The sequence below is a fragment of the Bos indicus x Bos taurus genome, chromosome 8 (genome assembly GCF_003369695.1).
Source record: "Bos indicus x Bos taurus breed Angus x Brahman F1 hybrid chromosome 8, Bos_hybrid_MaternalHap_v2.0, whole genome shotgun sequence".
NCBI classification, from domain to species: domain Eukaryota; kingdom Metazoa; phylum Chordata; class Mammalia; order Artiodactyla; family Bovidae; genus Bos; species Bos indicus x Bos taurus.
The window spans coordinates 70,537,462-70,560,170 of record NC_040083.1 but is presented as its reverse complement, the minus strand read 5'-3'; the positions used below and the strand labels follow the sequence as shown (position 1 = coordinate 70,560,170).

The 22,709-nt window shown below is 42.6% G+C and overlaps 1 protein-coding gene across 6 annotated transcripts in view; it reads left to right on the top strand.

Annotated features, from left to right (window-relative positions):
* Positions 1 to 2,356: 2,356 nt before the first annotated feature.
* Positions 2,357 to 22,709, top strand: part of ENTPD4 (ectonucleoside triphosphate diphosphohydrolase 4) — a 36,454-nt gene continuing 16,101 nt past the window's right edge. Inside the window, exons 1-7 of one of the 6 annotated variants that reach the window (XM_027549926.1) lie at positions 2,395 to 2,588; positions 11,621 to 11,716; positions 11,863 to 11,907; positions 12,874 to 13,071; positions 13,581 to 13,786; positions 19,843 to 19,993; positions 20,514 to 20,617. In XM_027549926.1, the coding sequence (XP_027405727.1) occupies positions 11,709 to 11,716; positions 11,863 to 11,907; positions 12,874 to 13,071; positions 13,581 to 13,786; positions 19,843 to 19,993; positions 20,514 to 20,617 (712 nt within the window). In that variant the 5' untranslated portion in view covers positions 2,395 to 2,588; positions 11,621 to 11,708. Of the gene's footprint in view, positions 2,589 to 11,620; positions 11,717 to 11,862; positions 11,908 to 12,873; positions 13,072 to 13,580; positions 13,787 to 19,842; positions 19,994 to 20,513; positions 20,618 to 22,709 lie in introns of all 6 variants that reach the window. The other 5 variants (XM_027549927.1, XM_027549928.1, XM_027549929.1 and 2 more) reach the window with 5 other exon arrangements.

Sequence of the window (22,709 nt, the reverse complement as noted above, 5' to 3'; positions counted from 1 at the left end):
CTGAAGACTGTCAGCAACAACCAGAAGCTAAGAAAGCGCAAGGACGGATCATCTCCTATTCTCTTCACAGACAGCATGGCCCTGCCAACACCTTGACTTCAGACTGTGAGCCTCCAAAACTGTGCAAGAATACACTTCTATCATTTTAAGCCACCCAAGTTGAGGTAACTTGTTATGATAGTTCTAGGAAACTAGTGTACCATGTTCTATGTTTTCGTCCTTTATACTTTCCCTTCCTAGCTCTTATCAGATTATTGTTGTTTATGAATTATCAAGAAATATTTTTAAAATTTTTATTTTATTTTATTTACTTATTTGGCTGTGTTGGGTTTTAGTTGCAGCCTGTAGAATCTTTGCTGGAGCACATGGGCTGCTCTCTAATTGTGGCATGAGGTCTTAGTTGTCCCCCAGCACATGGGATCTCAGTTTCCTGACCAAGGATCAAACCTGAATCCACTGCATTGGAAGTCCAACCACTGAACCACCAGGGAAGCCCCATCAGTAAGTACTGACGATGTGATGATACTATTCTGGCTTTTAGTAGAGGCCTTCTTCAGAGTCTACTGTAATAAGAACCAGTATCTCAAATTGTAAGGACTTTGAAAGGTACATAATTTCGAGGGGGCCTGGCCCTAAAATCACAGCATGTTCATGACCAGCTACCTCAGCTTCTCAAAACAAATCTTGGGTAGAAGTCACAGAGGTTTCTAATGTGTAATCTGTCCAAACTAGTCATTTTTTAAAATAACAACTGATTGCCATAAAAGGGCACTGAAGTAGGAGTCAGAACAACTGGTTTTGTTTCCCCCCCTGCCTCAGGGCATTTGGGCAGGACATTTAATCTCTTGGGGTTCCAGGTTCCTTAACAGAAAAAGGAGGAGGTTTCGTCTAGACTGTAACTATGGCCCCTTTGTTGGAACTTTCTGTGGCTTTATGATTCTAGTATGGAGTAACAACTGAAAGATAGTATTACTTCTAAAGCACTAGCCTCCTTGGTCACTGCTAGCCTTCTTCCATGAACAGTATCTGAATCCAGGGATGAAATGTTACCACAAGATTTAACCTAAGCAGGTGCTGGACCAAGGATTCTGCTTAAAATATATAGCTATTAGTTTTGTCTAAGCTTCTTTTACTTGACACAATTAATGAGTAGACGTTTCTAGGACTCTCATTTTAAAAAAATATATTAAAGTGGCTGAAACTCCAATACTTTGGCCACCTGATGCAAAGAGCTGACTCATTAGAAAAGGCCCTGATGCTGGGAAAGATTGAAGGCAGAAGGGGCTGACAGAGGATGAGGTGATTGGATGACATCACCGACTCAATGGGCTTGAGTTTGAGCAAGTTTCAAGAAGAGTCGGACACGACTGAGCGACTTTAGTTTCACTTTTCACTTTCATGCATTGGTGAAGGAAATGGCAACCCACTCCAGTGTTCTTGCCTGGAGAATCCCAGGGACGGGGGAGCCTGGTGGGCTGCCGTCTATGGGGTGGCACAGAGTCGGACACGACTGAAGGGACTTAGCAGCAGCAGCAGCCGCAGGAGATGGTGAAGAATAGGGAAGCCTGGAGTGCTGCAATCCATGGGGTCACAAAAAGTCGGATGCGACTGAGCGACTGAACAATAACAATAATAACAAAGTGGCTAGGCTACCTGGTGGCTTCCTGTCTGGGCAGCAGGGAAACCACTTTTTTTTTTTTTGTAAGAGGACAAAAGAATAAAAAGCCGCGATTCTCAAGGTTGTCTCCAGCTCTGTGACTTCAAGGCACTGGGTTTTTTGGGGGAAGGAGTGGGGGTTGGGGCTCAAGCTAGAAAGCTAAATAGTGGGTCCTTGACCTAAGTACCAGGTCTTGGGGTCAATGTCAGGAATTAGTGTTGTTCATTTACTTCACTATTTCTTCTCAAAACCATTTCGTGTGTTGAGGGCGCTCTGTTTAACCTAGAATACGCTCTGGTATATGAAACTTCTGGCAACAGTGAAATCTTGGTTCTTACTAATTACGTGGACCTTGATTAAGAGAGTCACTGAATGAGTTTGTGCTTCGTTTCTCCGCCTGTAAAACAGAGATAGTTACTGGCAAAATTGTAAAATAAAATGTCAACAGATGAGCAGAAGTGCCCAGTTAAGTTTTCAAGTGCTGTTGTCCATAATAATAAAGAGCACAAAGGAAAGATGAATGTGTCATTAGCACATTGATACTTGCTGAAAACCGAAGGGCTACGATCTGCGGTATCCAAGCCACCGTACGGGTTACTTTCCTTGTTGCCACTTTCACTTTTGACATTCTGTGCTCTCAGCAGACTCCGCTTGGTTCCGTGGATGCCAGTCACCGCGTACAGGCCCCGCCCCCAGGCGTAAGCCCCGCCCCTCGGCGTGCGCGCTCCCGGCGCTCCCAGTGACGTGACTCGGGTGGCGGAGGAGTGGCGGGCCCGCTACCGGAAAGGAGCGGAGCTCCCGGGAAGCTATCACCACCGGGGAGTCGTGTCGGCTTTGCCGGCACCGCCTCGCCGCGGTGGCCGTGATGCGCTCCACCCGCGAGTCCCCACTCCCGGGAGCCCTGGCCGCCGAGTCGGACGTAGCCGAGCAGGTGAGGCGGCCTTTCTGGCGCGGATGAGGGGGAGGGTGGGCGGCCGAAGTGGGGACCGTTGGAGCCGGGCCCGACGGGGCGGCGAGGCCGCGGACCTGCCGCTCTGCCCCGGGGGCCTTCCCCGCGCCAGTGGCTCCCCACCGCCCGGGCCGCTCGGCAGTCTCCGGGCGCCCGCCGTCAGCGCCCGTGACCCTGGGCTGCAGGTGCTTTCCCCCCAGCCCCTGGCGGGAGAAAGCTGGCTGTCGTGCAGTTGCGCCCGCTCCAGTGACCGCGTTGATTTCCTCTCCGACACGTAGTGGGCGCGGGTTGGCCAGCACTGGGGAGGGACCTGGCTAGGGAGAAGGATGCTGCACTCAGGACCCTGCGGATCTTACCTGCCACCTGGTCATGACATTTACAAGTCAGCATCGTTTTCGCCTTGCTCTGCTTTTACCACGATTCATGCTTTAGATTTCTCTAATATCTAAATCTAAGTAGCTCCATTGAGAAAAATAGAGCTAATTGGGCGATAAAGTGATGGTAAAACCTGTTTGTCAAACTTGAGTAATGCGTGAACACCTTTAAAAGGTGTTCCCTCATTCTCTGGAGTTTGTCTCAGAACCCGCAGGGCTCCTCAGACCCCAGTTAGAGGAACACCAGTGTGAAGCATTTTCTGAGAACATGTGGCACTAGTAGGAAAGTAAAGAGATGCCTTACAATTAGGAACTTCCATGCTAGAAGATACACTAGGTTATTAAAGAACTCTAAATGAGAAACTTAAATCCCTAGTTTAATGTCATATTGAAGTCTTTAGTGTGTTCTGTTTTGTGTAATGAAAATAATTTTCTAGGCTTGGAGAGGCCGGAGAGAATCATATTCTTTGTGTTATCTTACATTTAATGTTATCATGTCTTGGTATCAGGTCTGTTCATTCTGTTTGACACATTAGGAGAATTACAAAATGGAGCATTAATTTGTCTAAGTAGTTTGTTGATTTTATTGTTCACCTTAATATTGATTTATCACTTGTATTTATTGCATTTTGAATCTATGGTTTACATTCTTCCAACCCTTGTGTATATAGCCTGTATAACCCTTGTATATATAGGAAGAAGAAACAAAAGTTGATTTAGGTATTTATATTCTTTACATTTTTATTCAGCGTGTTTATTCAAAATAGACTACACACAAATACAGAGAAGATTGAGTGTGGGAAAACAGAAGTATTACAAATCAAATCTTGGCAAAGAAAAATATTGACCTGTGCTTTGAGAAAATTCTAATATTGTGAGCAGGACATATGAGTTAGTAGGAAGTGACTTAAGTTAAGGGCCAAGGGAAGAGTGAGAACAGCTTGTGTGGGAGAGGAGCAACCCGCATCACTAGAGTAGAGAGATGTTATCTGGAGCGAGAAGAGAACAGGTTGGTGAAATAAGATGAAGGAACTCTGCTCAATATTCTATACCACCCTAACTGGGAAAAGAATTTGAAAAAAAAAATAGATAATGTATATGTATAAATGAATTATTTTGTTTTACACCTGAAACTAACACAACATTGTTAATCAGCTATACTCCAATATAAAAAAATTTTTTTTTTTTTAAAGATGAGACTGTTTGATGGATGAAAGGTCTCAGGGATGCCACACAGGGAAGTTGTTTACCCGTAAGCTCTGGAAGAGTCTTGCTGGTCATACTGTGAAGGTAGTGTTTTACAAAGAAGTGTTTCCAAAGAAAGGTGTTCCACATAGAGATCTGTCTTGAGCTAGCGGTGTCTGCTGTGGTCATTTTAGATGTGTGGACTAATTGGCAGGACCTGATGACCGACATAAACTTACAACATACGGATAGTTGGGAATCAAAGTTGAGAACCAGGTAACCCCAATTCATGGTGATACTCCTCTTAGACCTGGGGAATTTGGAAAGGGGTATTAGTTTGTGTCAGACGTTTGTGAGCCCAAACTTAGACTAAACTAGTTTGTGATAATAGGGAAAGCCCCAGATGTGGCACTGAAACTTGAAGGAAGTCAGAGTTGCAGATCCAGGAAGCTACAGAGGTGATGCAGGGAGGGAAAAGTGTGACCAGAAAAGAGATCATTTAAAATGGGGACCAGAAGTTTGCAAGTGAATGGTGAGAGGTAAGGAAGAGGTTTGGTTAGGACTTGCTATTGAAAAATAAAATAAAAAATGTAAAATAAATAAGAATAAAATGTAGATCATAAATGCAACTATGTACATTCTTCCCCCCTCCCTTATTTAAAAATATTGGAGTGTAATTGCCCTATGACACTGTGTTGGTTCCAGGTGCACAGCATAGGGAATCCTGCGTATGTACATTTGATAACCCTGTACATTACAAAAAATGTATAAAAAACAGAAGGCGAGTTACCTTCTGTCACCATACAAATTTGTTAACAATATTATTGGCTGAATTGCATATGTAAATTTCATCCCTGTGACTCATTTATTTCGTAACTGGAATTTTTACCTCTTAATCTTCCTCACCTGTTTCTCTCCTCCTGCCCTTCCCTACCCCTCTGGCAACCACCAGTTTGCTCTCTGTATGTTTGTCTCTGTATTTTGTTATGTTTGTTCATTTGTGTTTTAGATTTCACGTATAAGTTGAATGCCCTCCATGTCCATCCATGTTGTCACAAATGACAAGATGTCATTCTTTCTTGTGGCCGAGTAATATTTCACTGTATGTACATACACCATATGTGTTTTATCCATCTGTTGGGCACTTTGCTTCCATATCATGGCTATTGCTGATAATCCAGCTATGAACATAGGTGTGCATATATCTCTTCAAATTAGTATTTTTGTTCTCTATGGAAATATACCCAGAAATGGGATTGCTGGATGATGTGGTAGTTCCAGTATTTTTTGAGGAACCTCCATACTGTTTTCCTTAGTGGCTGCACCAATTTACATTCCGCCAACAATGCTCACAGTTCCTCTTTTTTCTACATTCTTGCCAACACTTGTTACCATACATTCTACTCAATGAACAAGTTGTCTTGATGTATTTTCCCCACAACTGAGTGCCACGCCGCATCCTTCACTTCAGCCTCTCACTCCCACCGACACAGTCATTCCTTACAGAATTCTGCCTGTTGATGATCTTTTGATTTTTCCAAGCCCTTTTGTAATCCTTTGCTACTCATATCGTTCTGTTTTGCAGCACTCTTGTGTCAGCATCTTACTCAGAGGTCTAGCTCTTCTGGAGTCTCATTTGTCTGCAATTTTGTTTGCCTGTGATTTCAGTATTTGCTAATATCTGTATCACTGCATCCTGCATTTTTCACCATGGAAGCCATTTCACTTTGCAGTTGACTGGCATTGTTTTCACTGTTTCGTGTAGGACTGTCAGAGAGACTGATTGAGAAAGAGTTTGACTCAGGACCTAGTGTACCTCATTCTGTTAAGAAATGTTCAGCTGAGTGGGGCCCCTCAGCTGAAATCGTGCAAGTTAATGCATCTCTTTGGTGATAGGTCTCACACAGCTTAAGCCTTTTAAAATCATGACAATTTTATGTAAGATTGCTGAGTTTGCCTTTCTAAACTGTGGTGCCAAGATTCTTAGCTGCAAATACAACTGGAGTTTACATTTGAAGATCACATTACCATATTGTTGTATCCTGGGTAATACTAAATAAATATTGTCCTAAATAAACATAATTATTTCAGCAATTTATAAGCTGTCCTATTTTCTGTCTTTAAACACAAATTTTGTAACTTACAAAAATGTCTTTTTATCCTCATGGTCATCACATATTTGAAAAAAAAAAGTCCTAAGACAAACACCAGATTAAATAACATTTCCTATGTTTGCTGTGGTGCATCCTTACAGTGCATTTCTCTTTTGAAATGTCCTCTCTTTTCTCTTTCCCTCTGTGTGTCAGCACGTTTAATAGTCACATCGTAGTCCATTGCATACATGCGCCGTGTTTAATGTAGCCCACCCCCGAAAGGCACTTTTGGCACTATCACTTCATGGGAAATAGATGGGGAAACAGTGGAAACAGTGTCAGACTTCATTTTTTGGGGCTCCAAAATCACTGCAGATGGTGACTGCAGCCATGAAATTAAAAGACGCTTACTCCTTGGAAGGAAAGTTATGACCAACCTAGATAGCATATTCAAAAGCAGAGACGTGACTTTGCCAACAAAGGTCCGTCTGGTCAAGGCTATGGTTTTTCCTGTGGTCATGTATGGATGTGAGAGTTGGACTGTGAAGAAGGCTGAGTGCCGAAGAATTGATGCTTTGAACTGTGGTGTTGGAGAAGACTCTTGAGAGTCCCTTGGACTGCGAGGAGATCCAACCAGTCCATTCTGAAGGAGATCAGCCCTGGGATTTCTTTGGAGGGAATGATGCTGAAGCTGAAACTCCAGTACTTTGGCCACCTCATGCAAAGAGTTGACTCATTGGAAAAGACTCTGATGCTGGGAGGGATTGGGGGCAGGAGGAGAAGGGGACGACAGAGGATGAGATGGCTGAATGGCATCAGTGACTCAATGGACGTGAGTCTGGGTGAACTCCGGGAGTTGGTGATGGACAGGGAGGCCTGGCGTGCTGCGATTCATGGGGTCGCAAAGAGTTGGACACGACTGAGCGACCGAACTGAACTGAACAGTGTTTTGCTATTCTAAATAATACTATGATGAACATTTTTATATGTGTTTTAGTGAATTTATCTTATTATTTCCTGAAGACAAATTACTATGATGGGTAGAACAGAGGGTAAGCATGTTTAAAATTTTCACATGTGTTACCTGTTCGCCCCCAGAAGGTGAGTACATATTTAGATTCTCTCCAGGGGTGCTCACAACCTTTTCGCCTCCCACTGGTTAGCACAGTATCATCAGACTTAAATCTTTGCCAACTGATAGTGATAAAACCTTGTTTTTATTTATATTTCTCGAAATACCAGTGAAGTTAGATTCTGTCTGACGTCATTCAGATTTCTTATTCTGTTCATCTCCAATTGTCCTTGGTCATTTTTCTGTTCCAGTGTTTTTCTTTTTTATTTATAAGAAATTTTTTGTATGTAAGGTATATTTACTATGTGTCATGTACGTTGCATGTAATTTCCCCAAGTTTTGTGTGTTTGAGAAAGGCTTATTTTTAATTCTCAGAAGTCTTAAACTCATAAGTAGATGTCTTTTATTTATAGTTTGAGACATTGATGTCACTTGAAGAAAAGTCTTACCTGTTCTGGAATTGGATAAATACTACATTTTCATTTTACATTTTTGTGGATTATTTGATATTTAAATCTTTGAGCCATTGGTATTCTAATGAAAGGTATGCTGTAGTAATCTCACCTTATTCAAATACTAAAAGTAGATATAAAAATACATAAAACGTATTTACATTGGCATTTTTTCTCTTTTTGTGTGAACTCTTAAATCACAAATACTGTTTGTCCTAAGTTTAGGGTACATAGTACAATACGGACACCATATCAAAACCCAAACTAATTACAGTGATTTTACCCTGTAGGGGGGTAATAATGCCCCCAGGTAGGCATTATTAATCCTTTTTATTTTATAACATCTTTGTGTGTATGTTTTGTTCCCTCTACTTCATTGTAAATTCTTCAAGGGCTGGGTCCACATCTGATTCATCTTTATGTCTTGTGGTCCCAGCGACCCATGAAACAAGCAGTAGTTGCTCATCACTTGTGTGACAGGCACTGGTCACTGAGGAAACAGAGGGATAAGAGGCTGTTCCTGCCATTGAGGGGCTTACCATGTAATGAGAAAGTGAAGCATAAGCGTAGCATTGTAGCCGACTACTGTATAGAGCCAGTACTCTTAAGGACATGAGGACTAGGGAAGTCCTCCCAGAGGGATCATGCTGAACCCGCAGAATGAGGAGCACATAGGAGCACCAACAGATGGACCAGAGCCAGAGAGCCATTCTACAAATGTAGAGGGATGGGAGCATTCCAGTGGCCCTCAGCTCTTGTTTAGTACGGCTAGAGTACAGGGTACTGGTCAGGCTAGTCTGGCTGGTCTGTCAGTCAGGGGATAAGACTAGAAAGATAGACAGGGGCCAGAACAAGCCTTCTGATGCGGAGGCTGCGTCTGGCTCTGCAGCACTTGACATGTGGCTCGTGCAGCTGACAGACTGAACTGTTTCCCTCCCTTTTAGATACATTTTATTTCATTCATTAAAAAAAGCATCTATACACAGAAAGATTGTTACATACATCAGTTAGTATTTACCCAGAATATAATTCTTAAATTGAAATAGAGTTGATGTGCAATATTATGTAATTTTCAGGTGTGCAACACAATGATTCACAATTCTTAAAGATTATGTTCCATTTATAGTAACTGTAAAATACTGGCTATATTCCCTGTGCTGGACAATACGTCCTTGTAGCTTGTCTGTCTTATACATAGTAGTTTGTACCTTTGAATTCCCTACCCTTCTCTTGCCTCTCCCTCCTTTTCCCTCCCCACTGGTAACTACTTAGATTGTTTTCTATATCTGGAGCCTGGAGAAATTGAATTTTTAATTTTAATTATTTCACCCACACATGGCAGTGGCTGCTGTAAGGCTAGATCAAGTGGGACCTCCTTTACCATCCTAAAGACAGGACATTTCCCTGAGTGAGAGAGAAAAGTTGGGAGGTTATTATAATTCCTGCTTGTTTTGGAAAGATTATGTGTAAGTTCGTAACCTTTTTGAATCCGAGAACTCTGCAGCTTGACTTCTTGCCGGGCTCTTTCCTAGGGGTTGCCATGCTGGGAATGCAGCCACCAGCCAAGCAGACCTAAATCTGGCTCCTTGTGGGGCTTGCATTCTGGAAGAGGAGACACATGGGCAAGAGAAATGCAAACACACCCACACCCAGTTTGTTAGAACACTGTGTGGATAGATATATGGATTCACGTGCTTGAATCTCAGCTCTTTTATTTATAATCACTTTTATTAGCAGTGTGACCTCAGGCACACTGCTTAGCCTCTCTGTTCATCTATAAAATACTATGCAAATAATACCTACCTTGGTGATTGATAGATAGGAGGAATAGATGAGTATTTGTAAAGCATTTGAACAGGAGTCTGAAGGGAGTAAAAAAAAAAATAAGCCGTATGGATTATTTATAAGCAGAAGGAGCAGCACATTCAGAGACCCTAAGACCAGACAGCACCTGGCATGGATAAAGACAGTGAGGACGCCAGTGTGGCTGGGGTGGAGTGAGAAAGGGCGAGGATCAGAGCAGTGGCAGGTGGGGGTCCCATCGGACCGGGAGTCAGGGTACAGCCTTTGGCCTTTATTTACATGGGAGGGGAGCCATTGGAGGATTTCCAGCACAAGATTACCAGGCTCCTGGACCTGAGCAGGGACGGTGGCTGTCAGTTTAGGATGAAGAATCTGCCTGAAGCTATTAGTAAGGGATTGGGTAGCTGCTGGGTTGAGACTGCAGGTGAGAGACAGACTAGTTAGGCTGCTGTCCAAATAGGCCAGGTAAAAATAAGAGATAAGAAAGAGACCTCAGGCAAAAGTAACAGGAAAAGGAACAGACTTTAGAGAAACTGAGGTTAAAGAAATGGAAGGACTCGAAGACTCTGACCATCTTCTTGGTCAGCCGGCTTTCCAAATAAAGTCGTATTCCTTGCCTCCAAAAAAAAAGAAAGAAATGGAAGGACTTCGTAAGAAATTGGCTCTGGAGGATGAAGGAGAGGGAGGGGTCAGGCCCAGCTCCTTAGTTTTCTGCTTTGAGTGTTTAGGGGATTGAGATAGCAAGGAGGAGCATGGGAAGAGCAGAATGGGGCCACAGTGGAAGGGTTCAGTTTCAGAAGTGTTTCTCACAGGTCCGCATGATGTTCAAATGGGGTTATCAGTAGGTGCTGGAAGATATGTATCTGTGACTTAGAGAAGAAGCTTGGGGTGGAGAAAGTTAGTTGTCAGCTATCAGATCATTGAGGCAATAAGTGAAGATGACCAGTAATGGATATTAGGGCTAGGAGAGATTGGAGCCAAGACAGAAAACCTATGGGGAACAGAACAAATGGGATGTGCAGAGGCACCGAGACGTGGAGAGTCCTGAGAAGGAATTGATCAAGAGCTAACAAGCAGACTAGGGGAGATAGCTGTCCTGAGAGCCTGGGAGCAGTGAAGCAGGGCCACAAGACCAAGAAAGAGACCCACTGTCTCTTGTCGTTTGGATCCAGTAAGTCAGAAAGAAACCTTTGCTCAGACCTGTGTCTGTCTGTGACATGAGGTCTTGGGTGGAGGAGTGGCAGCCACTGTGAAGGTGACAAAACTCACTAGGAGCGTGGTGCCTTACCTGGGACTTTGTGCATGAAGGAGGGATCTACTAGATTAACCAGATGCATGGATAGTTCACATTCCCCTTCAGTTAGTCATTCTGCCCACCTCCTACTCCCACCCCTCATCTCCCTTAACATGCAGCACCATTAGGTAGTTTAGACTGTTTGGTGACCTGTATTTTGGGGTCACTGACTTGCTTCTGGGTAGAAAGCATTAACTAGTGCCAGACTGTTATTAGCTCTATTGATTTAGGCCTGTATCTCTGACAGCATGAAATTAACTTATAAGTGTGTTGCTTGAAATAAACCCTGCTAAGAGCTCCAATGCTGGGATCATGGACCAGTTTACGTATGCTTAGATTTAAACACCCTTTTGAGAACTTGAACAGAATTTGTATCCTACTGTTGTGGAAAAACTATATGGATCTTAATTATGTTGAGTTGGTCCATGGTGATTTTCAGGTCTCCTGTTTCCTTCTACTTTTCTGTATATTCATTTTATTAATTTTGGGGAATTTGATATTGAAACTCCAACTGAAAATCTTAATTTATCTACTTTTCATTTATCTACAATTTATTTTTTACTAGTTGTAATATATAGTGGAACTGTATGTAACTTTGTTCTGTGTTTTCCAAGTCTCCTGTAAAGTGTTATCATTCTTTCATAATTTAAAAAATAAAACAATAAGTTAAGCACCCCTTTGATAAGTAAAGTAGACGTTTACTTGGAGTGTGCCATTTTTGTGATTTTTCCCACTTTCTAGAATAGGAGGGCTCTAATGCCAGGAGGACTGCGGTGATGGTGTGTGATAACTGATTCCCAGAGCCTTGCCTGACCTCTGACCCATCAGCATGGGGAGGTGAGTGATGGTGCCAAATCACTGGCACTGTAAAACCCGAGATTTCAGTGCCACAGAAACACGTCTCCATGGGGAGAAAAATCTAAATCTCAAGTGAAATGTGTTCAGTTGTGTTACGCTTCTGTTGAACAACATTGTTCTTCCAGGGCTCCAGCGGGGTACCTGTCACAGAAGGAAAGTGGTCATGCCAGGTGGGTTCGACAGGGGTTAGTGTAAGTTAGCATAAAGGGCACACATGCTGGGATTTGGGAGGAGTTGAATTAAGCACAGGAGAGAGGTCTGTAAGCCTCAGAGATATGGGAAGGGGTGATAAACTCCATGGAGTGGCCCAGGAATCCATATGGTAACCAGAAACTACAAATAGAAAATTCCACCGGGTTAGCAGGCTACCTCCCCCTTCTTTGAGGTATTTTAGTCCATGAAACACTCTTTAAAGGAAAGAGTGTCGATTAACTGTAAAACAAAAGAATTTATCCCAAAGGCAGCAAAAAAAAAAAAAATTTAAAGCCTATTCCTGACATAAACTGAGAAGAAAGTTTATTTGGAGAAATGTCTCAGGAATATTTCTAAAAATACAGAGTACACAAAACGTATTTGTTGACCATTGCAGGGACATTGTTAAAGATACTGTTTTATTTCCCATCTTCTCATGCAGTCACCAGGAAGAGATTGGCCTTGGAATTCAGTGTTAGAGAATCTGCTTCTGCCTGGACCGCTTACGTTTCCACTGTAACGGGCAAAGTTTTGGTTGCTAGCATGCTCAACCACCTTTGCAGGCTTTCCTTATTACATGCTTTTTTGTACTCTAAATTCATCATCCTTAAACCTGGCTTTATTATACATTTACTTATTTACTTTATTGAACTTAATTCGTATAAACTATCTCTAATTCTGTTTTTGGAATGAGACAGGGTAAAAATAAAAACTACCTAATACTCCCCAGAAAGGGAGGGAATACAGATAAGTCATAATCATCGGGGCTTAATTCTCATTCATCTGATTTTCTAATTTTGGCTATTTTACATAGCACAATAGCAATGTGGAAGAGGCTGGTCTACATAAGGCCTTCCAGCAGGAACATATTTGGATCAGTGGAGGTGAGGGGAGGCCTCTGTGGAGCAAATTGTTTTAGCTAAACCTGTCTTTTGGCATTTCAGGATTGGCATCTCCTGTCTTTTTCCTGCTTCCTGGCATTTCAGCATCTCTCCAGTGGGGTGTCCCCGAATTCTGAATACCAACTTACGCCAAATTATCGTCATCAGCCTTCTGGCTGCTGCTGTCTCACTTTTATACTTTTCTGTTGTCATAATCCGAAATAAGTATGGACGGCTCTCCAAAGACAAGAAGTTTCAAAGGTAGGAGAAAAAAAATGTGTTTTCTAGATGGTATGCCATACCTTCATCCTGTGACTTCAAGACTTTGGGGATTAGGTTGGAATTTAAGGAGCATGTGGCTGGAGGAAACGGATTTTGTACCCAATACAGCATAGCATGAAAAACTAAACTGTTTGAAACTGTTTAATTATTAACCACCAAATCCACATCATAAGAGGATTTGAGCATAAGCTTCTCCTGTAATATCATTTAAAGCTGATTTTTTAGTTACTGTTGACAGTTGGAAAATAGAGTTTTGCTTTTCAGAGCTTGTTTGAACTTATTTAAAACAATGATGAGTGTGTATCTGGTTTAGGTTACTTTTACCGTGGTCACTTTTTGTTTTCTTTTGATTTTTTTGATTATTTGACAGTTGTAAAAATGTTCTGGTGGCAGTGCCACATAGCTTAGAGATCACTGACTTGGTGTTTGTGTATTGCATTATGGATAGTCTCTGTCTCAGTAAAAGTATGTCTGTTTCTCTAAACAAGGTACTTGGCACGAGTTACTGACATTGAAGCTACAGACACCAATAACCCCAATGTGAACTATGGCATCGTGGTGGACTGTGGGAGCAGCGGGTCTCGGATATTTGTCTATTGCTGGCCACGGCACAATGGCAATCCTCACGATCTGCTGGATATCCGGCAAATGAGGGATAAAAACCGAAAGCCTGTGGTCATGAAAATAAAACCCGGTATGTAAACAATAAATATCTGCTTGGTAACCAGGTTCTTTTTCTTGGGGATGGTCTTGATCACTACCTCCTGTACAGTGTCATGAACCTCCATCCATAGTTCTTCAGGCACTTTGTCTATCAGATCTAATCCCTTGAATCTATTTGTCACTTCCACTGTATAATGGTAAGGGATTTGATTTAGGTCATACCTGAATGGTCTAGTGGTTTTCCCTACTTTCTTCAACGTAAGTCTGAATCTGGCAATAAGGAGTTCATGATCTGAGCCACAGTCAGCTCCCAGTCTTGTTTTTGCTAACTGTATAGAGCTTCTTCATCTTTGGCTGCGAAGAATATAATCAATCTGATTTTGGTATTGACCATCTGGTAATGTCCATGTGTCTTCTCTTGTGTTGTTGAAAGAAGGTGTTTGCAAAAAAAAAAAGAAAGAAAGAAAGAAGGTGTTTGCTACGACCAGTGTGTTCTCTTGGCAAAACTCTGTTATCCTTTGCCCTGCTTCATTTTGTACTCCAAGGCCAAATTTGCCTTTACTCCAGGTAGCTCTTGACTTCCTACTTTCGCATTCCAGTCCCCTCTAATGAAGAGGACATCTTTTTTTGAGTGTTAGTTCTAGAAAGTCTTGGAGGTCTTCAAAGAACTGTTTAGCTTATTCAGCTTTACTGGTCAGGGCATAGACTTGGATTACCGTGATATTGAATGGTTTGCCTTGGGAACAAACAGAGATCATTCTGTCGTTTTTGAGATTGCATCCAAGTACTGCATTTTGGACTCTTTTGTTGACTATGATAGCTACTCCATTTCTTCTAAGGGATTCCTGCCCACAGTAGTAGATATAATGGTCATCTGAGTTAAATTCACCCATTCCAGTCCCTTTTAGTTCACTGATGCCTAAAATGTCTATGTTCACTCTTGCCTTCTCCTGTTTGACCACTTCCAGTTTGCCTTGATTCATGGGCCTAACATTCCAGGTTCCTATGCAATATTGCTCTTTCCATCACCTGTCACATCCACAACTGGGTGGTGTTTTTGCTTTGGCTCCATCTCTTCTTTCTGGAGTTATTTCTCCACTCTTCTTCAGTAGCATATTGGGCACCTACCAACCTGGGGAGTTCATCTTTAAGTGTCATACCTTTTTGCTTTTTCATACTGTTCATGGGGTTCTCAAGGCAAGAATACTGAAGTGGTTAACCATTTCCTTCTCCAGTGCACCATGTTTTGTCAGAACTCTCCGCCGTGACCTGTCCATTTTGGGTGGCCCTACATGGCATGGCTCATAGTTTCATTGAGCTAGACAAGGCTGTGGTCCATGTGATCAGTTTGGTTAGTTTTCTCTGATTGTGATTTTCATTCTGTCTGCCCTCTAATGGATAAGAGGATTATGGAAGCTTCCTGATGGGAGAGACTGACTGAGAGGGAAAATGGGTCTTGTTCTGATGGGCGGGGCTGTGTTCAGTAAATCTTTAATCCAATTTTCTGTTGATGGGAAGGACTGTGTTCCCTCCCTGTTGCTTGACCTGAGGCCAAACTATGGTGGAGGTAATGAAGATAATGGCAGCCTCCTTCAAAAGGTTCCATGCACTCACTGCTGCAAGCAGTGCCTCCCACCCTGAAGCAGGCCACCTCTGACCCACACCTCCACCGGAGACTCCTGGATACTCGTGGGCATGTCTGGGTCAGTTTTCTGTGGGGTCATTGCTCCTTTCTCCTGGGTCCTTGTGCATACAAGGTTTTTATTTGTGGCTTCCAAGTTTATTTGTGTTTCCCCAGTCCTGTGTGTTCTGGTGGTTCTGGTGGGGTTAATGGTGACCTCCTCCAAGAGGGCTTATGCCGTACCAGGTTTGCCATACCCGTAGCCCCTGCGCTGGCCACTGCTGACCCATACCTCCAAAGGAGACACTCAGACACAGTTCTGGTTCAGTCTCTGTGGGTTGGGTGTGTGTTTTGTGCCCATCTCAGGCAACCAGGTTCTTAGCAAGCACACTGTCCCAGGTGGGCCATGCATCTTAATCACCTCCCCAATCCCGGCTGCTCAGTTTCCCCGAGTGTCCCATGAGAGTACCAGCTCAGGTGTGCTGTATGTCTCCTCTGGAGAGCTAATCTCAGGCTACAACCCTCCTGGTGAATGTCAACCATCCAGGATCTTGGGAAGACATGGTTAGCAGCAAGGAGCCTGCTCACAGTTTGATGGAAGATGCCATCCCTGGGGCTGAGATTGTAGCAGCCCCTTGCCTTCCAGCTCTGACTGTCCCAAGCCTGCCTCTCTGCCTCTGGGCTGGGAAGGGCTGGTAGGCAGTCTGCTAGCTCTCCTTTGGTATTCTCTCTCCTTTGTTCTGTGAGCAGGCCAGGCTGCCTATTAGGTTGTTAGGTTAGAGCCTTTCACAGGAAAGTTCTCCTTTCTGCAGTTGTGGTTAGGCGTGTATTCTGGGGTTATTTTCCTCCCGGTTATGCTGCTTTCTGAGATTCCAGAACTCCCCGCAGACCTACCTGTGAGAGAGTTTCCTACTGTTTGGAAACTTCTTCTCCTTCATGACTCCCTCCCCAGGACAGGCCTCCATCCCTAACTCTTTTGTCTCTCTTTTGTCTTGTCTTTTATATTTTGTCCTACCTCCTTTCAAAGAGAATGGGCTGCATTTCTGGGTGCCTGGTGTCCTCCGACAGTATTCAGAAGTTGTTTTGTGGAAGTTGCTCAGCATTCAAATGATCTTTTGATAAATTTGTGGGGGGAAAGTGGTCTCCCAGTCCTATTCCTCTGCTTTACAAATAGCTGAGAAAAGAAGAGAAGCTAAAAGCAAAGGAGAAAAGATACACCCATTTGAATGCAGAGTTCCAAAGAATAGCAAGGTGAGATAAGAAAGCCTCCCTCAGAGATCAGTGTAAAGAAATAGAGGAAAACAATAGAATGGGAAAGACTAGAGATCTTGTCAAGAAAATTAGAGATACCAAGGGAACATTTCATGCAAAGATGAGCACAATAAAGGACAGAAATGGTATGGACCTAACAGAAGCAGAAGATATTAAGAAGAGGTGGCAAGAATACACAGAAGAACTATACAAAAAAGGTCTTCGTGACCCAGATAACTACAATTGTGTGATTGCTCACCTAAAGCCAGACATCCTGGAATGCAAAGTCAAATGGGCCTTAAGAAGCATCACTATGAACAAAGCTAGTGGAAGTGATGGAATTCCAGTTGAGCTATTTCAGATCCTAAAAGATGATGCTGTGAAAGTGCTGCACTCAATATGCCAGAAAATTTGGAATACTCAGCAGTGGCCACAAGACTGGAAAAGATTCCAATCCCAAAGAAAGGCAATGCCAAAGAATGCTCAAACTACCGCACAATTGCACTCATCTCACATGCTAGCAAAGTAATGCTCAAAATTCTCCAAGCCAGGCTTCAACAGTACGTGAACCATCCACATGTTCAAGGTGGATTTAGAAAAGCCAGAGGAACCAGAGATCTAATTGCCAACATCCGCTGGACCATCAAAAAAGCAAGAGTGTTCCAGAAAAACACCTACATTTGCTTTATTGACTATCCAAAGCCTTTGACTGTGTGGATCACAATAAACTGTGGAAAATTGTGAAAGAGATGGGAATACCAGACCACCTGACCTGACTCCTGAGAAATCTGTATGCAGGTCAAGAAGCAACAGTTAGAACTGGACATGGGACAATAGACTGGTTCTAAATCAGGAAGGGAGTCTGTCAAGACTGTATATTGTCACCCTGCTTGTTTAACTTATATGCAGAGTACATCATGAGAAACGTTGGGCTGAATGAAGCACAAGCTGGAATCAAGATTGCCAGGAGAAATATAAATAACCTCAGATATGCAGATGACACCACCCTTATGGCAGAAAGCGAAGAAGAACTAAAGAGCCTCTTGATGAAAGTGAAAGAGGAGAGTGAAAAAGTTGGCTCAAAGCTCAACATTCAGAAAATAAACAATGGCCTCTGGTCCCATCACTTCATGGGAAATAGATGGGGAAACAATGGAAACAGTGTCAGACTTTATTTGTTGGGGCTCCAAAATCATTGCAGATGGTGACTGCAGCCCTGAAATTAAAAGACACTTGCTCCTTGGAAGAAAAGCTATGACCAACCTAGACAGCATGTTAAAAAGCAGAGACATTACTTTGCCAACAAAGATCTGTGTAATCAAAGCTGTGGTTTTTTCCAGTAGTCATGTATGGATGTGAGAGTTGGACCATAAAGAAAGCTGAGTGCTGAAGAATTGATGCTTTTGAACTGTGGTGTTGGAAAAGACTCTTGAGAGTCCCTTGGACTTCAAGGAGATCCAACCAGTCCATCCTAAAGGAGATCAGTCCTGGGTGTTCACTGGAAGAACTGATGTTGAAGCTGAAACTCCAATACTTTGGCCACCTGATGGGAAGAACTAACTGATTGGAAAAGACCCTGATGCTGGGAAAGATTGAAGGCAGGAGGAGAAGGGAATGACAGAGGATGAGATGGTTAGATGGCATCGCCAACTTGATGGACATGAGTTTGAGCAAGCTCCAGGAGTTGGTGATGGACATGGAAGCCTGGTGTGCTACAGTCCATGAGGTCGCTAAAAGTTGCTCACACGACTGAGCGACTGTACTGAATAATTTTGGGCTTGGTGTCCATTGAAATGATCTTGTATATGGAGTCCAAAAAAATCTGGCTTTCAGTTTGTTTGCTGCTCTTTGCTTTGACAGATCACTTAATTTGAGTCCACAGTTTCCTAATTTGTGAAATAAATTTTGGATTTCTAAAATCCCCCTCAGCTTTAATATTATGGGCTAAATGACAGCTGGAACACTTATGTACTCATTCAGCAAATATTTGCTGAGCACCTCCTATTTACCAGGGACTGTGTCAGGTGCTGAGACTAACTGAACAAAACATAGTTTCTGCCCTCGAGACACTTCCAGTTGAAATGTGACAGACAAGTAAATAGGGAGTTTCAGTGAGGTGGAATGAATATACACTGAGAGGGGAGGGTGAGCATGGAATATAATGAGAGCTCACCTTCAGGGAGGGTTCTGTTAGGGAGGACTTCCAGGGAGGATGTAGCTCAGTGGGTGAGCTGGAGTCAGCCAGGTGAAGAGGGAGAAAGGAGGTGGGTAGTCAAAGAGAAGGTTCTTCCTGGTGGACGTACAGGGGCCCTCAGGCTAGAATACAAAGCATTACAGAAATGCCATGTGGTGTAGTTGGAGCCAAATGGAAGGAGTGTGGCAGGAGATGGGATGGGGGAGTGTGCAGCGAGTTTTATGCTGTTCTAGAGCTGAGCTTTATTCAGAGGGCATAGAGCCACCAGAGGATCTCAAAGCAGAAGACACCTTCTGCATAGAGAGTGGTTGGGGATGGCCAGGACTAGAGATTAGGCTGTGCTGCAGCAGGCTGGCCGAGGCTGGTGGTATCCAGAAGAGATGGTGAGAAGTGAAATAATGTGAGCAGAACCAAGGATAGGTGATCAGTGAGACCCAGAACATCTGTTGGGGATGAGGGCCCTCTGCTGGGGCTGCTAAGGTGAGTAGCAGGCAGCAAGAGCAGGATTGCAGTGGAAGTTGAGTTTGAATTTGCATATGTTGCTGTGAGGTCAAGGACATGGCTGTGTCCCATGGAAAGTTATGGGTATGATCAGTAACTTTCAGTATGATCAGTATAAAGTCAGTATGATCAGAGGTCAGGGAAGAGATCTGGATGGCTGCAATTAAGATTGGAGATCTATTAAAATGAAAGTGGTCATCACTGTTTTCATGAACATTAAAAGCATAATAAAGGAATGGTATGAACAATTAAAAAAAGATTCGGAGATCTGAGACAGAGATGGTGATGGCAGCTGTGAGAGAGAGTGAACTTGCCTGAGGCCAGTGTGGATATGTTTAAGGGCAGAGACAAGCTGACATGCAGTTGATCCCAAGTATCGGACACACAGCAATTGCTCCATTAGGTCTGTGTTTGATGACTGAGAAGAGAGCATGGGGCCGAACTTGGAGTATCCCCGTCATTTACAGCCAACCCAATATATGTTGGATATTAATTTAAAGGACTTCTCCTTTTTCTGTAGGCATTTCAGAGTTTGCGACTTCTCCAGAGAAAGTCAGTGATTACATTTCTCCACTCTTGAACTTTGCTGCAGAGCATGTTCCACGGGCAAAACACAAAGAGACCCCTCTCTACATTCTCTGCACGGCTGGAATGAGAATCCTCCCCGAAAGGTGATCCTCCCCACGAGGGCAGGGCCTGCCAGGCCAGTGGTGGTGTTGGCTGTGGTGGGTTTTCTCCCTTTTCACCCCTCCTCTCCCGCCGCCTCGTCTTCCTCTTCCATCATCATCATCATCAAAAGGAAGACATTAAAAATTCTCTGTTCAAATCTGGAACAGTACCAGACCTATAGTCAAAACTCACAAAATACCTTTTAATGTATTTTTATATGACTGTGAAGAGTAAACTGTAAAGTTGTCATTAAAAAAAAAACCCTGATTTTTTACTTTCTTAGTTTAAGGATTGTTTGCAGTTGTAATTCTACATCTAGGAATCACGTAATTTATACAACTTCTGAAAATTCCTTCTTAAACAGTCTTTTCAGTGAATTGTTTTGGTTTTAAATTTTACTTTTTTCACACAGGATATACCAGAGCTAAAGGGTTTGGGTTTTTTGTTTTTGTTTTTTTTTTTTAAAACAGAAAAATTTAGGATTTAATATATTGACATGTAAATTTTGGGATTGTGTTACAGTCAGCAGAAAGCCATTCTGGAAGACCTTCTGACTGACATCCCTGTGCACTTTGACTTCCTGTTTTCTGACTCTCATGCAGAAGTAATTTCAGGAAAACAAGAAGGTTAGTATATTAGTCTTCAGCTTGAAATTTGGGAAGCTATTCCTATAAGTCCTCCCAGTCTTCCACTTTATATACTTTATTAAATTATTCTTAACATCTTAAAATTTGGGAAACCATAGCCTTCAAATATAATTTTTAGATGGTTATATTAGTTTTTAACATGACTAGTCTTTATAATCTAAATGTTAAGCCATTAAAAAATAATTAAGTTTGTCTTCACATTTAGGAAACATATTTTGGATTTATTTTGCTAGAAAAGGTTTGTGTTCCTTGCCTAAGTTATACAGCTTTCTGAAGTTATGATAATTATTGAGCTGTTGGAACCTTCTACTGATTTACTTGCTAGACAAGGGAAATTATTCTTCACTTTGATACACTGAGAAAATCTTCTGTTTTCAAAGAAATAATTCTACTTGAGAATGAAATGGCAAGTCAGTGTAATTATTTGGGGAATAGCTTGTTAGAGATGGAGACCAAAAAGCATTTATTTCAAAATCATCTATCATTTTGCCAAAAATTAGGTGAAATTCACATACTGCCATTGAACTGTTTATGGACAAGCAAGGTAAACAGCTGCTTATATAGGCAGTTTTATATGCCATACAGAAGTAAGGAAATACTATCATGGGAATTGAAAGGAAGGGGACTTTTTTTTTTCCTAGCTAGAAGCATCATGGAGAAAGTGACATTTGAACTGGGCATCAAGGGATAATTATAAACACAGCATGCCAAAGCCTGGTAAGGCTAGGGCTCTGCGAGAGGGATAGGAAGCTCATTCTAGGCAGAAAAAATGATTTAAGTCAATGCAGGTCAGTAAAGCTGCACCCTGGACAGAGGGATAAAAATACTTTAATCTGATGGAATGATGGCCCTTTTGAAAGGTCATGGTAATGTCATAGGTTAGATGGGTCTTGGTGATATCAGCATCATGATGGCATGCGTGGTTCCTTTTCTCTTTCCCCTTTGATTTGCAACTAATCGGACATCCATAACTGGGAAAAAGTGCCTATGCATAGCACACCAGGACACCCAAGAGATCAGTTCATCTGTGCCCAAGAAAGTGGGTGGATTGGAACCCAGAGGAGTCTGCAGAGCCAGGCAGAGGCAGCAGCAGCAGGAGTGGCCCTGAGCCAGCACGACCTCTCTGGCAGAGGTGGTGGAGGGTGAAGGTGATGAGCTGGGATGGTGAATTCACCTGACTGAGAGTACTACAGCTGGAGAGACCACAGCTACTGTGAGCAGAGAAAGGAGAAGAAGGCAGAAAGAACTGAAGAGACAAGTTTCTTGCTGTCTGCTGTGGGATTCTTGCAAGAAGACAGCCCACGGACCTTTGGGGATGTCCTCCCCCACTCAAGGATCCTGTTCTCTTTAACACGCCCAAAGCTCCAGGTGTGAAGCATACATCTCCCCAGCTGTGTCACCATCCATTTTTTTTTCCCTCTCCACTGGCTTTTTTTATGTTCATTCTCCCAGCCTTAGTGATGAGGCCGCTAAGGTAAGAGAAACCAAAAGCTGTGCTGTAGCGCCACCTTGTAGAAAACAAAGAAAGGCTTCGAATTACCAATGTGTTGAATTGTTAGAATGAACGTAAACAAAGCTTAACTTAAATAAGAAAGTCATTCACTATTCAAATGCTGTGACAGACACTTTTCATCAAACTGTGAAAATCAAGTAATGTGATATCACAAGAAGAAAAAAAAAAAACAGTTTTCAAGCAACTAAATTTAGAGACGTGGAGTATTGCAATCTGACTGATAAAGAATTCAAAATAGCTGTTAGGAAGAAATTCAGTGAGCTACAAGAAAACTCAGAAAGACCATACAATGATCTCAGGAATAAAATTAACAAAATAATTTACCAAAGAGGTTGAAATTCTGAAAAAGAACCAAACAAATTGTGGAGCTGAAGAACTCAGTCAATGAGATGAATGCATTAGAAAGCATTGGAAGTCAAGCACATCAGATGGAACAGAGAGTAAATGAACTCATGGGTAAGAATATAGAAATGTTTCAGGTGGAAGAGGAGAGAGAACTAAGATTTTTTTAAAAGTGAAGAACCCCTTAACTATCAGACTTCATTAGGAAAGCCACCA